This window comes from Pelobates fuscus, chromosome 7 (genome assembly GCF_036172605.1).
Source record: "Pelobates fuscus isolate aPelFus1 chromosome 7, aPelFus1.pri, whole genome shotgun sequence".
Lineage (NCBI taxonomy): Eukaryota > Metazoa > Chordata > Amphibia > Anura > Pelobatidae > Pelobates > Pelobates fuscus.
In genome coordinates this window covers 168,970,519-168,986,757 of record NC_086323.1, presented here as the reverse complement: position 1 = coordinate 168,986,757, position 16,239 = coordinate 168,970,519, and the positions used below count along the sequence as shown (strand labels likewise).

At 39.8% G+C, this 16,239-nt stretch overlaps 1 protein-coding gene across 1 annotated transcript in view; it reads left to right on the top strand.

Annotated features, from left to right (window-relative positions):
• Positions 1 to 295: 295 nt before the first annotated feature.
• The window catches only part of TKT (transketolase), a 34,518-nt gene continuing 18,574 nt past the window's right edge, over positions 296 to 16,239 (top strand). The window contains exons 1-4 of the mRNA XM_063426912.1: positions 296 to 602; positions 11,436 to 11,553; positions 14,121 to 14,234; positions 15,899 to 15,996. Coding sequence (XP_063282982.1) covers positions 496 to 602; positions 11,436 to 11,553; positions 14,121 to 14,234; positions 15,899 to 15,996 — 437 coding nt within the window. The 5' untranslated portion in view covers positions 296 to 495. The remainder of the gene's footprint in view (positions 603 to 11,435; positions 11,554 to 14,120; positions 14,235 to 15,898; positions 15,997 to 16,239) is intronic.

Here is a 16,239-nt window from a genome sequence, read left to right as displayed (position 1 = left end):
CCACCCTCTCTCTGTCACCCAGTATCCACCCTCTCTCTCTGTCTCTCTCTAGTACCTACCCTCTCCCTGTCATCCAGTACCACCTCTCTCAAGTGCCCTCTCTAGTACCCACCTCCTCCCTGTCACTCAGTATCCACCCTCTCATTGTCAGTACCCACCCTCTCCCTGTCACCCAGTACCCACCCTCTCTCTCTAGTACCCACCCTCTCCCTGTCACCCAGTACCCACCTCTCTCTAGTACCCACCCTCTCCCTGTCACCCAGTACCCACCTCTCTATTGCCCTCTCTCGTACCCACCTCCTCCCAGTCACTCAGTATCCACCCTCTCATTGTCAGTACCCACCCGCTCCCAGTCAGTACCTCCCCTCTGTGAATCCTTTTATAGCGCCCTCCCAGCTGCCCACATCTGTGCCTTGCTTCTGTCTGCTCCAGCTGCCCGGACTCCACGCTCATTACCTGCACACTCCTTCCTAATCCCCGGCATCAGCCTTCTCCATGGCGGATTATCACAAACCCGACCAGCAGACCCTGCAGGGCCTGAAAGACACGGCGAACCGTCTGCGGATACTGTCCATCAGGGCGACCACCGCTGCGGGCTCAGGGTGAGTGACCCAGCTTTATATAGGTGTGAAATGGAGCGAACCACCTGCAGGTTACCCCCGGGGGGAGATGCGGGCTGCACTGTGTTCCAAGCACATGGCACTCATTCTCCTGTACTGTCTGTGTGCTCTCCTACTATGAGGGAAGGTGTGCTGGGGAAGGAGACTACAGGTAACTTTTTACCAGAGTCACACCCCCCAGAGCCACACTCACAGGTATCCCTCACAGTTTTCACCTCTGTTGTGCCATTGGGGTGAAAATTGAAAGTGTAGCAATAATCTCATTTTATATGGGGAATGATTCGTTTCCAGTATGTAAAATACCTTTAACATAATGCTTTTTGTTTTTAAAATAATACCTGAAATTCATTTTAATGTTCCCAGTGGGTGAATGAGTTTAGATAGTCGTTCCAATAAACATGTTTAAAAACTGTATTTATTTTAAAAGCTGACAGAGCATCATGGGAAATATAGTTCCTAAGCCTCTAAATGCAGATCTTTTCACTTCCTGGTTTAATCGTGTTATTTATTTAATAAAATCATATTCCTTAGAGCTGTGCAAGGAGATATACTACACTTTACTAATCAGTAAATTTAGATTAAATGTATGTATTTATTATGCACTGCTACACATAAGGTCTGGGTATTTCATGGAATCAAAATAAACTAGAATTATGCTAAAGTTCTACAAAGAACAGCAGACTGGCTACTGGTCCTGATGTGATGTCTGTATTTTAACTCTTGCATGACAAGTGATCAGGCATTTGGAGGATTAATCAGCATCAGGAATTCAGTGACATTCAAAGAGACTTTCAAAATTTAGGTCAAAATAGCTGAATTTTTTTATTTTGTTTTTACAGCAGTGTTTTTAGTTTGGCTACTTTGGCTTAAAATGTTAAATTTGCTTAGAGTTCCTCACGTTTCGTATTTACCGAATAACCCCTTTACCCACAGATTTACCTGTAAAACAGACAAAATTATATTATGCTCACAAATGGAGGGAGGATAACTTTATTAAAATCAACACCCCTATTGTCATGCACTTTATTTATAATAGACATAAGCTAGCACTGCTGTATTTTGGAATGTTTAGCTTTTTGTTTATCACTTCATTCCGGGCTGCATAGAGTCCTTACGAAAGCATATTTGTAGCTAAATTAAAGGTGGGAATAATGCAGCTTCCTAATATTAATATTGACTGTTTTTTTTTTTTTAGCAAATTGTGATGAAGTTTGCAACTTTTGAATTCAGCTGCCAGGGTTGAAATGTACGGTAGTGGTGCCACCCTTGTTTATTCATTAAAATAAGTTTTGTTTTATTGGGCGCTCTCCAAAACATTGCACACACCTTCTGTAACGGTTGGAGAACTGAGCAAGAGACGCCTTTGGCTAGCATTACCCAAAATGCCACGCTGCCAACACTGTGCCTAGGCTTTGAATATTTTTGTTTTGTTTTGTTAATGCTTAACTCTGTCTGCTGATTTGTATGTACTCTTCCAAGACAGCTAAACACAAAACGTGAGAATTGCAGTTAGATGGAAACCGAATTGCACTATTGAAGCTAAATTATTGCAAAATTGAAGCTAAATTATCTGTATGGAGCACGACTCCTACTTTTCTGTATTAAAGGGACACTGCACTAAAAAAAAAATAATAATAATAAAAAAAAAAATTAGAACATATACCCTCAAAGAAAACATGAATGTATATTAAAAAAATAGCTTGCAAAAGCTACAGACCTGCTGTATTTCAGTCTGTGTCAAGGAATAGTCCAATCCGAGTGTTCTCATTGAGAATGCTCATGTGCATGCATGAATAAGGTATGTCTATACTACTCTGTGAGCTGTAAAACCGCTCATTGAGAAGGGAGAAAGCCAGGCGTGCGCTACCCCAGTCTCCTGTCTCTTCTGTTAGCTCTGTGGCGCTAATGGAAGTGAAACAGAAAAGATCACTGTGTGTGTGTTTCGGGGGTGTTTCTGTTACTAAGTATAAAAGTTCTGCTTTCTATAGCAATCAGCACATTTAGAGACAGTCACAAATTTGGCAGACTCCAGGCACACACATGTGTGTTCGCGAGTTGTTACTTGCAGTTTACTTACAAAGAAATAAAATAATCAGGATATGGCTATAGAAAAAAGTTATTAAATTATTCTCTTCTGAAAATTATTCAAATCAGGGAGTGTGAGATTTATTCATAAAAATAGAATTGACAAATGAATAGCTGAGTTGGAAAAAACAGCTACATTTAAGAATATTTCTTTTTATGGTCTCTACGTTCCCAGTGTAGTGAGTAAACTCCAAAGTGTTGCATGGTACTGTTCATTTTGTCTTTGTGTTGGTTCATGATGACTTGCAGGATTGTTCTGGATTTTCTAAAGGACATATAATGCAGGGGTTAATACGTACAAATTGTATGTTCATACATTCCCAAGCTGTTAACCATAGTAATGCCAGAAGTTTTGACTTCTTCATTGGCCAATTTAAAAAAACTTGTACAGCAGGAAGCATCCATTCATTATCATGAACAGGAAACCTAATTTTATATCACATTTCGCAATGCTGGGGGGAAAAAATATTATGTTGCATGTAAAAATGATTGTCTTTCCTGGTAAAGGAGTGTCAGATAAGGTGCGGTTGTAGGAGTGCAGCATTTATTATAAATTAAGAACATATTGCCAGTGTGTAATTCTGATTTTTAGAAATAATAATGTCTTTGTGATAAACCATTAAAAGGGATACTTCAACACATTAATGGGGTAACCATTTTGTGCTTTATTAAGTCTTGTGCATAGTTTCCTTTAGGTCCCTCTATTTTCATTGTACAAGGTTATTAAACAGTTTAAAACCTATCTGAAATTGTCCCTCTTTAGACGTGGCGCTACGTCATCTTCCTGTCGCCTTCCCAATAAAATGCCCCTCATAGTGGATCATTGATTGGGCATGGACGCATGCACATCGAAGGAGGAAGTGAGGCAGGGAACTAAACAAACGGGTAGAGGGGGTGGATGGATAAGAGGAGGGAATCTCACAGAGTCAGGGTGTTAGAAATATAAGGAATGAGACGTGGAAGGGGAGGGAGGTAATATTTTAATTTACAAAGTGTCACTGTGGAGGCAGGCAGGGCTAGTCAAGGCAGAACCAGGTGACTGTGTGCATGCGAGTCACGCACACACAGTCCACTTGCAAATGAAGAATCATATTATCTGTTTCTAGTGTGCAGTGTGCGCTGACAGCAGGCTTTATTTTTGCACATAATTGACATTTGACAGTCTGGAACTGAGTCCCAGGCTGCCAAAGTCACAAGTACCGAGTATGCCACTAGCCCCTGTGTTTTTTCAAAAAACCTACTCCGCCACTTCCGGTTATGTGTCTGCACCAGAAGTGAGCTGTAGGTCGGTTAATCTCACATGGGGGTATGGGACTTTCACTGTGTGCCATTTGCATGTACAGCACGAGCTCTGGTGGAGGAACGCTGTAAATGCGTGTACAGGGGACGAGTATTTATGACATTGAGCAGCGCATGCGCAGTGTTAGCGTAGGAAATGCTCACAGTAGTATTACGCATGCACCTGAATCGACTATGTGGTATGCCTACAGGGTAGGTTATTTTTATCGCTGTGCATGCGCCGGAACAGGCCATTTTGGATTTCATGATTGGATAACCCATCACAGGCCATGAAGTGGACTTGTCTTCCGTGTCATTTTTAGATTTTCTGCAAAAACCCACACAAGCAAGAACCGGACACCTGTAGGGGAGAAAGTAAATTCATTCAAACTCATTGGTAGAAACCTCAATATCTATGCACACCCGAATGTTTCTTAAAAGGCAGACTTTATTTGAAGTGCATGAGTACAAACAACGTTTCGGCCCTACAACCAGTCTTTGTCAAGTCAAACTCGATGGCAGACTGTCAGTGCCATCTTGTGCCAACTTGTAGCAGCTGTGGGTGCCAGGAGTCCCAGTTAGTTCTTGTTGCGGGTACACAATTCTAGAGCCAGAGGTTTATTCAAAATGATGCAATACATGCTGATATCTAGTCATCTTGGCGTAATCACAGGCGAATGGTGCACATTGTGTAGAAAGATGTCTGTGATAACTGCCATGTATGAATAAGGGCTTACATCGGTGACAGATCTATGGCTGTACAACTAGTTATACTAGATATAGCTATTCTTTGATTTATTTAAAAAGGTAAAAACTTGAAATCCCAACAGATTCCATTGCCAATTTATCTTTATTTAAACTAAAACTTCACCAATCTCCTTTAAGGGGGTTAAAGCCTGCTTAATGGATGGAAATAAAGGCGGGTAACACATTGCAAGTCAAATAAAACAAAGAATTGAAGCTGAAATAAAAACAGAAGAATTCTAACCTTGGGCAATATCATTTCAGCATTTTTTTTTAACGCTCTGTACCAAAGTCAAAATAGGTGAGCAACAGGAATTTGAGATGCCCAGTACACAAAGGCTTGCCAGATGGCCCACGGCAACCTCCGGCCTCTCTGAATAGTCTGCCTTGCCTAAACGCATTAGTGTATCCCTCTCCAGACAGCCGAAATATGTTCTGATCCTTCTGTTTCTTCAGTGTAGAGCTAAAGGTTCCACTGTGTAACAAGCAGCCCCATGTTTCACAGATGGGTGCAAAGATAAAATCAAACATAAAATACAGTTTTTGTTATCTTTTTTTCTTCTTATAAATGTAATGCACAGAGTTTAATAATATGGGATTTAACCCAAAGACTGCTTCCACCATAAACACTGCAGTAAGCTGTATGGGTTATCATCATGTTTAGAGTGCCCCTGAAAATAATGCATTTTATCCCATAAGCAGTCAATCAGAAAGAGATGACAAGGAGCCTTCTGGATGCTTATATTCTTTGTGCTCAATAGACTTGTAACGTTGTAAGTGTGTTCCTGAAGGTACGCTGCAAACAGCATAACAGCTGGCTGTAGTGGCTATGGTACCAGGAGTCCCCCTAGTTGTCATACCATATAAGAAGGGTTTGACAGCTTATCTTGGCACCTGAGTCTGCACTGCTTGCTTCTGGATTTTCCTGCACTGAGCTAAGCAGAACTGTTCTTAAGGATGAGTTTAGATAAGTGGTAGTGTCCCTCAGATGTCCGCTGGAGGTGCTTCGTGGCTCAGTGCTGCACAGTAGGCAGCACTGCCATTCAGCGTCTCCACGTTCTGCATGGGGACGCTGAATTTTCCTCATAGAGATGCATTGATTCAATGCATCTCTATGAGAAGGTGCTGATTGGCCAAAACGGCATTCCCCCTGCCGATTGTATCCAATCCAATGCTTTACCCATGGGAAAGCATTAGATTGGCTAAAAATCGGCAATTCTGATTGTCACCAAGGGGGCAGAGCCAGCACTGGCAGCCCTGCGGGGCGCTGGAAGTAAGGTGAGTTTTAATTCATTTTAAGGAAACCGAGGGGGGTAGGGGGCAAGCCACCTAAATGGTGGGTTTTCACTATAGGGTCAGGAATACATGTTTGTGTTCCTGACCCTATAGTAATCCTTTAAATACTACCCTTCAAGATGGTGAAGTGATTTGCCCTGGAAACACAAGCACTCAGTGATGTCCTTCAGCTTCAGATATTTTGGCCTTGGGTGCCCTGTTCATGTGAGAATGAGACTTGGCTATCTCCACTTCTCTTTTTTCAAGTCTTAGTATGTGTTATAGTTATATTTGTTTTAGTAGGTTAGCATATCGAAAAGTAATAGCTATTTTTTACCTTCATTTATATTGCCTTTTTCTTTTTAGTTGTTGTATTTTAATATTTAGTGTGTTCACATAGAACTGTCAACAGGGAGTCACCATATTTTTTCAAAGACTTCTGTATGTCCTACGACTCCTACCTATAGTTTGTGTTCATCTTACTTCTGAAATTAGGTATAAAAGAAAATAATATTGTAAGCAACTAGGAATCTTAAAACATAAATAATAAAAATGAAAAAAACTAAATATCCGTTTACTATCTGAATCATCCTTCCTAAAAGTAATTTGCATGTGTAGTCATTACACAAGGTTTTTTTTCTCAATAAATTGTGAAAGGTTCGTAATTCAAAGTAATATTTTAGGGGAAAACAGATGAAAAACAGTTGAATTGGAGAATGTTTCCAAGCGGCCTAAAATGTGATATTCAGTTTGAATTCTTGACCATTCACACTTTGGTGAATTGCTCATTGGGACTATCAGAATTATTCACTAAATTGAGAAATCAAAGTAAATTTTAAATATTATGCCAGAGTAGTTTAACTAGAAGCTTAGCTTCACTTAGAGTTCCCTTTGAATTCTCCCTTTAGTGAATATCTCTTTTACCCAGAAAAGACCAAACTGTAGTACATTGAAAACAGATTACAAAAAATAATGATACAAATTCAATACCATGATGCTTGTGGCTATAGAGAATTATTCCTAATCTAGGCTATTTTGCTAATTAAATTAAATTAATTGCTTTGCCTATTGTACAGCGCTGTGAATTATGTTGGTGCTATATAAATAATTATAATTTAGTGTTTAGTGAATACGTTCATGTTCTGTGTCTGTTTATGTCTATCTTGCAACTTTGACTGCTTTCAGGGACAATTTACAGAATTTATTTAGGAGCGGACATTTAAAGGTAAACTGCTTTCATTTGGTTTAAAGTTCCCCATACAATAGTTATTCTAGACTCCTGTATCCCCATACACTTTTGTGACTTGATATTGACACTACCTGTAATGTCAGTCTAACATTTTATTATTGACCAGAAAGTACATCTGGATTTTAAAGGAAGTCAGTGTGTCTGAAACCTTAAGTAATTCTTTCAAAAGAGAAAAAGTAACAATGCAATAAACCACAACCCATGGAAATATCTATTAGGGAAGCAGATTGGCAGATTACAATTAGATCTCACATGCAATACTGGGATGGAGTCGTTGTAATATGTGCAATTGGGGGGGAAGTGAGCAGAAGGAAATAGTCATTTGTACAAATACATACTAATATTTAGAGAATATTGATGTTAACACCAGTGCTGAAATGTTGTATAGATACTTTTCAACTAAAAACCTCAGCTTCTGCATTTTGCTGCAAGATTCACCATGGACCCTTTTAAAGAGTGGCGACACGAAAAGTGTTGCCCTTCAATATGTATGATTCATCTGGTGCAGTAGTGCGAAAAATGTATTTATAGAGAAGATCCCCAGAAAGAGATTTGCTTCTTAAAGGACCACTATAGTGCCAGGAAAACAAACTCGGGTCTTTAGGACCCCCACCCTCAGGGTCCCACTTTCTCCAGCGCAGGACTCCCTCGGCACTGGGGAACTCTCCTCCCTCTTCCAACGTCAGGACTGAATGCGCATGCGCGGCAAAAGCCACGCGCGCATTCAACCAGTCTGTAGGAAAGCATTTCTCAATGCTTTCCTATGGACATCAGCGTCTTCTCACTGTGATTTTCACAGTGAGAAGCGTGGAAGCGCCTCTAGCGGCTGTCAGTGAGACAGCCACTAGGGTTTCTCTGAACCTGCTATGCTTACAGCTGCAGGGTTAACCCTAGTTGGACCTGGCACCCAGACCACTTCATTGAGCTGAAGTTGTCTGGGTGCCTATAGTGGTCCTTTAATTAATGCTTTTCCTTCTTGAAACACACACCTTCTGTTTTCTAGCGCACTGTGGTTTACTGCCTTGTTTCTCAACCAGTGGTACGCATACCACAGGGGGTGTGAATACTAAAGGCAGGCAATACGCCAAGAGCTGGCCAGCTTAGCGCACCACAGGAGACAGCTGGCTGTGTGTTAAGGCAGAGTTCGGACCTGCAACCTAGGACGTCAGGTGTTTACTCTGCCCAATTACAGTGTCCAATGTATCTTCTGTGTTCCGTATACAATGATCTTACAGCATTGCTCCCTCTCGTGCCCTGTGTTGATAGTGGCAGCTGGGTTATGACATCACTCCGGCTCCAGCGTTACTAAACAGCGTGCAAGGGAGCAGTACTTGGAAGAGCATGGAGATAACACAAGCCCCCCATTGGACCCTGGGAAAGGTAGGGAGGCTGGGTAGACTTAAATTAAAAATAATAGAAAAAAAAATATTTGTGTGTGTGTGTCAATTCTTTTCATACACAATATTCACATTATGTCATATTTATTTTAAAAATATTATTTATTACCTTTAATCAGGCTTGAGCTCCTCATCAGAATGACGGTATTGTGTATCCAGCTATATAGTAGATCTTGGAAATGAACTTGAAATGTTTCATTCGATAGAGGTGTAATGTATATACTGTATACAAATTAGCAATTTCCTAGCTCATTTAAAGTTACCCTAAAACTGTATTGTAGGGGCATTGTCTCTTTAATAAGGCCCCCGCTACCCCCCTCCCCTTTTGTTTCTGCAAGGTTTGCTGAATGTTTTTTTCCCTCCTTTTTTCATGCCCAGTGGGTAGACTGGCTTCTAAATAAACATTCTCTTTGTGTCTTGTTGAAAAAATGCTATTCACCCTGAGTCTGCATTTATGTGATTACAAGCAGTTTGGAATAATTTGTCCTCTGTAATGGAAATGAACTGTTCTGATAATCATCTAGAATATTTCCACTGATATCCAATCGCTGAAGAACTTTCTTCATGTTCTGAAACATTCAATGTCCGCACTGAAACATGGTGTCGCCATATACACTATGTTTTTCTAAATACACACAACTTCCTTATGTTTGTGGTCTGCATGTATAAACTGTCACTTCAAAATTATTTTAATAATCCATTAAGTATTGAAAGGAAATAGAATTTTTGAAATGAAGTCTATGTAAATAAAACAAAAAGACACTAGTTATTCTCTATGGTCTTCCTTGTCTCAGTGCATGGAGTTTAGCGGGGGAGACCACAACGACTGTTTTTTTGTTTTTTTTCTAACACTCTGCGACCCAAAGTGTATGTACAGTATATGACGAGGATGCTTATATACTAAAGGTAGTGATAAGTTTTTCACAATTTTTTTTTTTTGTTACATATACCTCATTTACACAAATCTATTTCTTTCAATGCTTGATGAAAGAATCTTAATATTAAAACCTATTTCGAGGTGACGCTTGTTATTTAAAGGGTTACTCCACGCACTGGTATCACTGCAGGGATTTGAGGTGGTCATGGTACCGCGAGGCTTTATATGCAGGGTAACACTTTAAAACAAAAAACGTTATGGGGCTAAAGCTATAGCGGGCTATAGTGATTATAAGGGTTGAAGTAGCCATTTTTTCTTCCTGTAGCATATGAATTATACAAACTGCAGGTAGCAACTTTTAATTTGCTGCCCTTATTGAATACAGGCCACACGATTAACTTGCTGGCAGGCACACAATGAAGTATATTATAGATCCCTCTCTCCACTGGAACAATATAATCAATGGAGGGGTATATTCTGGATTCTCACTGTTAGAGAAGCAGATTAGAAACTTGAATGCACTTGCTGCAATTGAGTGGGTATAATTGAATTTAGGGATGCATACAGGTAATGGTACAATGGGCTATTGCATTAACACCAATGCATCCATGCAGCTTGCAAGTTATTTAACAATTCCCAATGAAATAATCCGTATTGTCAAACTATACCTGAAGATTTCAGTCGTCTGTATGGTTTTTACGTTTTTTTTTTTTTTTTTTTAATGTGTTCACTGTTTCAGATTGGTTACATTCATAAAGTGACATGGCTATGCGTATGGTGACATTTGGAGCATTAGGAATGGTAATCCGCATTTTGAGTGCTGTGACTAATCATTGGTTGAATTCTGCTAACAAAAGTAACTGTTTGCAGTGCAAGATTTGGAACGGACTCATTCTCTGTACTGTAAGGATGAGTAATCATTTTTTAAACAAAAGGGCACTAATTACTTTCAGCATGAATTGTATATTCTAGTCTTTACTTGCATGAAGGCTATCAGAACATATGTATAATACCTTGTATTGAATATTCATTTAACTGTATTAGTTTTGGGTCCAAAGCAAATCAAGGTGTGTATAGTTAAACACGTATTTAAAGCAGGTGTGTCCAAGTATAGTCTATGAGCTATTCTTGGACTACATTTACCAAAATTCTCTGCCACCTAACTCACTTGTGGTATAAAAGGATCATATACACATAAAGCTAAGCATTCATTTGTCGACTTGCTGTTTAACCTTTATTCCTTATATTTTGTATTCTATACAATACTCGAAAATACATTCAAATAAAACATTCAGGATTGTTCACAAAAGTATGACAGGAATTCATAGTGAATTTCAAACTTGAGGGCATGTTCTTTTAACTAAAAACACACATGATTTGGTTTATTGTTTTTCCAGATCAGTTTTTACAGGCTTCACTTTGAAGTACATTCACAAAACTCTATATTCTAATGAATTGAACGTCACAAATTCTCCGACTCGGATGTTCTCACAGTTTGACTATATTAGTCTTAAATTTGCAAGTAGGTTTTAAATTTAATATAATTCAGAATTTATTTGAATTCATTTTTAATTCATGATCATTCTCATTTTGGTGAATTTTTTTTTTTTAAATGCCTAAATCACGCATTTCCAACAAGTAGAACCAAATCATGTGATGCTTTGCAGCCACAAGGGTTATGCCGTCAAAATATTAAACACCTATCCTATTCCTATTTGCATAGGAAAAGTAGGTGCCTGGTACTGCATGCCATAATGTACTGATTATATGATCTATTTTCCTGAAGAATTGTTGTACAGCTGAGAGAATATTGTCAGAAATAATGTGACCTTTATTTTTGGAGTATTATCTACCAAATAATTAAAATTCTGTACAGACATTCATATATTATTATTTTTTTAACCTCTTAGGCATCCAACATCATGCTGCAGTGCGGCCGAGATTATGTCTGTGCTGTTTTTTCATTCCATGAAGTATAAAGCCCAAGATCCAAGAAACCCAAGCAATGACCGTTTTGTGATGTCTAAGGTATGTTGTGATGGCGAGCTGTTTAATATCAATTTCTTATAATGCCTTCTGTGTGCCAATGACCTCTCTCTTTTCTTGCCCAAACAAGAACTGTGTGCCCACACTGTAGATTGCATAGTCCTAGGCTCTCACCAATAATCCAATAAAAATATAGCTTTCTCTCGGCATTTTCACTAAAGCTTAAAGAGGTACTCTAAGCAACCAAATGACTACAGCTTGCTAGATGTCCTCACACACTGACTTCCTGCCACAGAAGGACTAACCCCTTCTTGCTGGTTTGATAATGCAGAATTTATATCGTGTTATCAGGGTGAATTTTGTCCAAAGTTAATTCCTCATTATCAATGCACCCAAGATGAAGGCAGTCCCTCAACACCAGGATGGATCCCGATTTATATTAGAGCATTCATAAAGTGATTTGATATGATCGCTGGGGATTCTAAGCACCTTGTTGTACTGATTAGGTATTTTTCAAGTATGCATTACACACTGGTTAGTTAAAGACATAGTAAAACAATTAGGGCAGCCTAGAACACTGTGCCCTAAACCAGTAAAATGGTCCAATCAAAGGCTTCTCTATGAGACCTCTATGCGGCTCCTGTGAGGTCTGATGGGGTTGTGCTGAGCAGCGCTGCAGAGCTGGTCCCAGCATTGGATTAAGGTGAGTAAAATTCAGTTTAAAACACTCTTTAGGCTTTTTGGGAGGTAGGGGGAGGAGCATATAGAATAATGCCAAATGGGCATTATTCTACTGCCCATGTAAAAGGGTTGGAGAAAACCTTTAACATGTTGGATTCTACGCTAAAAAAAATATATTCCATGTTTTAAAATTACCAAATGGCACTTAAACGCTTACTCCAAGAACATGACCATTTCATTGATTTGCAGTGGAGTCTGTATGTGCAGCATTTCTCTTTGCTCATATAGAAATTAACACCTCTGCTCCTCTTCTGGCAGCGTTATAGGAGCACCATAAGCTGGTTCCTAAGATAGCCCCGTTGGGGCCTATGACCAGGGGCGCCTGCCCACAGTCATCTATACACGTAGAACGATCCTCTTGGGGTTCAATCAGATCTGTGCGACCTTCTGGGCAAAGATTTGTGCGCATGGACTTACCTCCACTTCTGCTGGCCTAGTTGAGGCTCTGCGGATCCGTTCTGCAGGGCGACAACACCTGCATAGGTATCCCCCACGCGTTCCCAGGGAGGCAATGCGAACGGCAGTGCCACAACACTCGGGCCCTTGTGTCCGGTACTACTCACTCCGTATCCAGGCCAACAGGCACGTTCACTCTCCACATGGCCCACCCGCTACACAGGCCTTTTCCTCATGGCACCGCTAATGCAATATTCGGCAGCTGCAAGCTCTGACTGCACAGCCTGCTGAACTGCGAGTGTGCTTGCCCACAGACCTCTCTCACTGCCAGACTCCCTCATTCATAATCTTGATGGGCATTCTGCTTTCCATGTTTAGAACAATGCTATTAAGTGTTTACCATGGTACCCTATTGAGCACCTCTCTTAGTTAATTCATCCAGTGGTTTTTATATACACAGTTCTGTGTTACAGCTTCTCTATCGCTCTGTTATTCTGAAATAGATCTGTGCTCCTGCTGTTTATTCTGTATTTTTAAACGTAAAAAAATGCAGTATTCTTGACATTCTGTTATATGCAGAATAAAATTAATAATAATAAATAAAGAATGCGATAAAATAAAGGATGTTTTTTTGCATAAACAGAATATTCAAGGGTACAATTGATGTGTATGTAAACAGGTTGTTGATCCAAGGAGAAATCTGATTGTCATTATGGAGTCAAGAAGGATTTTTTTCACTTTTTGTATCATTATTCAAAATGGCTACAACTGGATTTTTGCCTTCTTTTGGATCAACAGCACAAAAGAATTGCCTTTCATGGTTGAACTTGATGGACTTTATTATTTTTTCAAGCTAAACAACTATGTAATATTGCAATGTATTACTACTGTGGCATGATTGCAGTCTCTCCTTCAGTTTATTGTATACAAAGAATCGAATCCTTACTGCCTGCATGAAAAACAATATTCTAAATCACAAGGCTATAGCTCATACAGTTACAAAGCTCAGCACTGTATGTCTGCTGAAATTGTGTCGAACAACATCTGTACTGTGAGTCTGCTAATAATCTCTTGTTGACACATGCTGTCAGACAATCTCAGTTCTTCGGGGACGGTTCATACCATTAATGTATGAACTTTCATTTTCTTGTTGATACATCTTGTGAGAAAGTTGACTTGTTCATACTGTCATTTCATGAACTATTGCATAAAACAGAAGTCCAAATAAATTCATAAATACATCTCACACATTTAAAGCCTAAATTATGGCAATACTAGTGCAGATTGTTTACTTTCGCTGTAACCATCGCATGGGAATCCTTTTATGACTGTAGACTGGTGGAATGTAATCTGTTTGTTTTACCATATCTCTCTGTCTACAAATTTCTGTTTATGTTTTGTCTTTGCTAACACAAAAATATGATTAAACGTGGTGTGAGAAAGTTAGACTCACTATTTCTTGTATTTTTCAGGGTCACGCAGCTCCGATTCTGTATGCTGCCTGGGCAGAAGCTGGTTTTCTGCCAGAATCTGAGCTTCTAAATTTGAGGAAAATTGACTCCATCCTTGAAGGTCACCCAGTGCCTGTGAGTATCTGCTATTTAAGGTGTTACAGAAGATTCTCAGTTTTGCTGTTTAAATCACACATTTAGCCGTCCTTATAGGATTATTCTGTCTGTCTATATCAGTTCCAAATTAGCTTTAACTCTCAATACATTGATCTTAGGTAAGACAATTTTGGTAACCCTCATTATTGTACCCAAGATATTACTGGCTTTAACCCCTTAAGGACACAACTTCTGGAATAAAAGGGAGTCATGACGGAAAGTCCTTAAGGGGTTAAAGATAGTTTGGAATGCAGTGTGCTATATTATTGATGTTGGATCTACTGGTCCTTCAGCTCAATAATGATGTCTGAATATCCAGGTGAGAGATGCCTTCCTGTTATATGTTATGTTAGAAGATTAACCAAATCCTCGGATGTTACTCCCTTCCTGTCATAGGTACCTCATTACAGGGCTCTGTTACAAGCTTGAACAGCAGATGGTCTCAGATCATGGATATGCCATGAAGTGGTTCAATCCTATATGAGCAATAATTATGTTAGGATAGAAAAGGACCTGCCAAAAACTTGGAAAATTGCCTCTGTGTCAGGCGTATGCAATTTATGATTTTGTAACTAGGCAGGCGTTTTATTGACTGCGTATGCTTTAAAGCTAGTTTATAATGCATTTTGTGTGTGTATTCAAGCTAGCCCATGATAATTCCACTTAAGAACCTTATTAGAACACCATGAACTTGAAATCCGATATTGCTGAGTTGTAATTTGCAAAGACACCCAGCGGTGACATCGCCACTAGAGGGACAACCAGAAGTGAGTTTTAACTTACCTGAAAATGTCCCTCGTGGGCATCGCCATCTTTTTTTGGCCAGTCTCTTCTGCTCACATGCGTGGGAGTTATACCACTGATGTCTATGGGGGTCCCGTGATACTTCCATAGACAGAGCCAATTGCTGGGGGATGGACACTTGTAGACACTTGTAGTTTCAGGTGTAAGAAAATTACTGAGACAAAGTAGTCCCCACTTTCTCGCAGTATGTTTTATAACGGAGTTGGAATTTCAGTGAACACAGTCCATATGAGGATTTCATAAAGACTCCACCTGTATGAAACACTCATTTTGCAGGGGGAGGGGGGAGTGACCGTGGCACTTTAAAGGGACATGATAGACATGTTCCCCTTGTTTTAACCCTGCAAGTGAAAACATTGCTGTGTGCTTACACTGTGTGCTTACAATGCCTCTAGTGGCTCTGAAACAGCAGAGTAAAACTGGGCTATTTCAATCGAATGGTCACATAGAGAACATCTGATTGGCGCTGCATGCTCATAGCTTCCCAATGCTTTCTTATGGGAGTTCATCAAGCTTGTGATGTCAGCTAAGAGGCGGGCAAGCCGCAAAGAGCAGCACGGCATGGGATAAAAGGTAAGTAAAACAACTTTTTAACCCTTGGGGGATGGCGGTCACCTTAACATTGACTAGGACGTTAAGGAGTTAGTATTCCTGGTGCTATAGTGTTTCTTAACATTTGAAATCCACTTTGAACAATTGCTTTTACATATTCTATTCAGACCACTTCTTGAGCCACAGGCTGTAAAACAGGAAGTCAGTTACATTCTATTACACCGCAGAAACAATGTAAACTGTGTTATATATTCTTCTGATCTGTAACTTTTTTCTTTATGTTTTAGAAACAAGAATTTGTAGATGTGGCCACAGGATCCTTGGGACAAGGTTTGGGTGCAGCTTGTGGCATGGCATACACAGGGAAATTCTTTGACAAAGCCAGGTAAGGTTTTGCACACTTATTTCCCCCCCAAAAATAGCTTAAAAATTCACATGATCCAGCCTCTAGTGGCTATCTCACTGACAGCCGCTAGAGGCGCTTCCGCGATTCTCACTGTTCAAATCATACTGAGAAGGTGCTGGACATCCATAGGAAAGCATTGAGTAATGCTTTCCTATGGGCGGTTTAAATGTGCACGCGGCTCTATAGTGTTTGTTTTCCTGGCACTATAGTGCTCCTTTAATT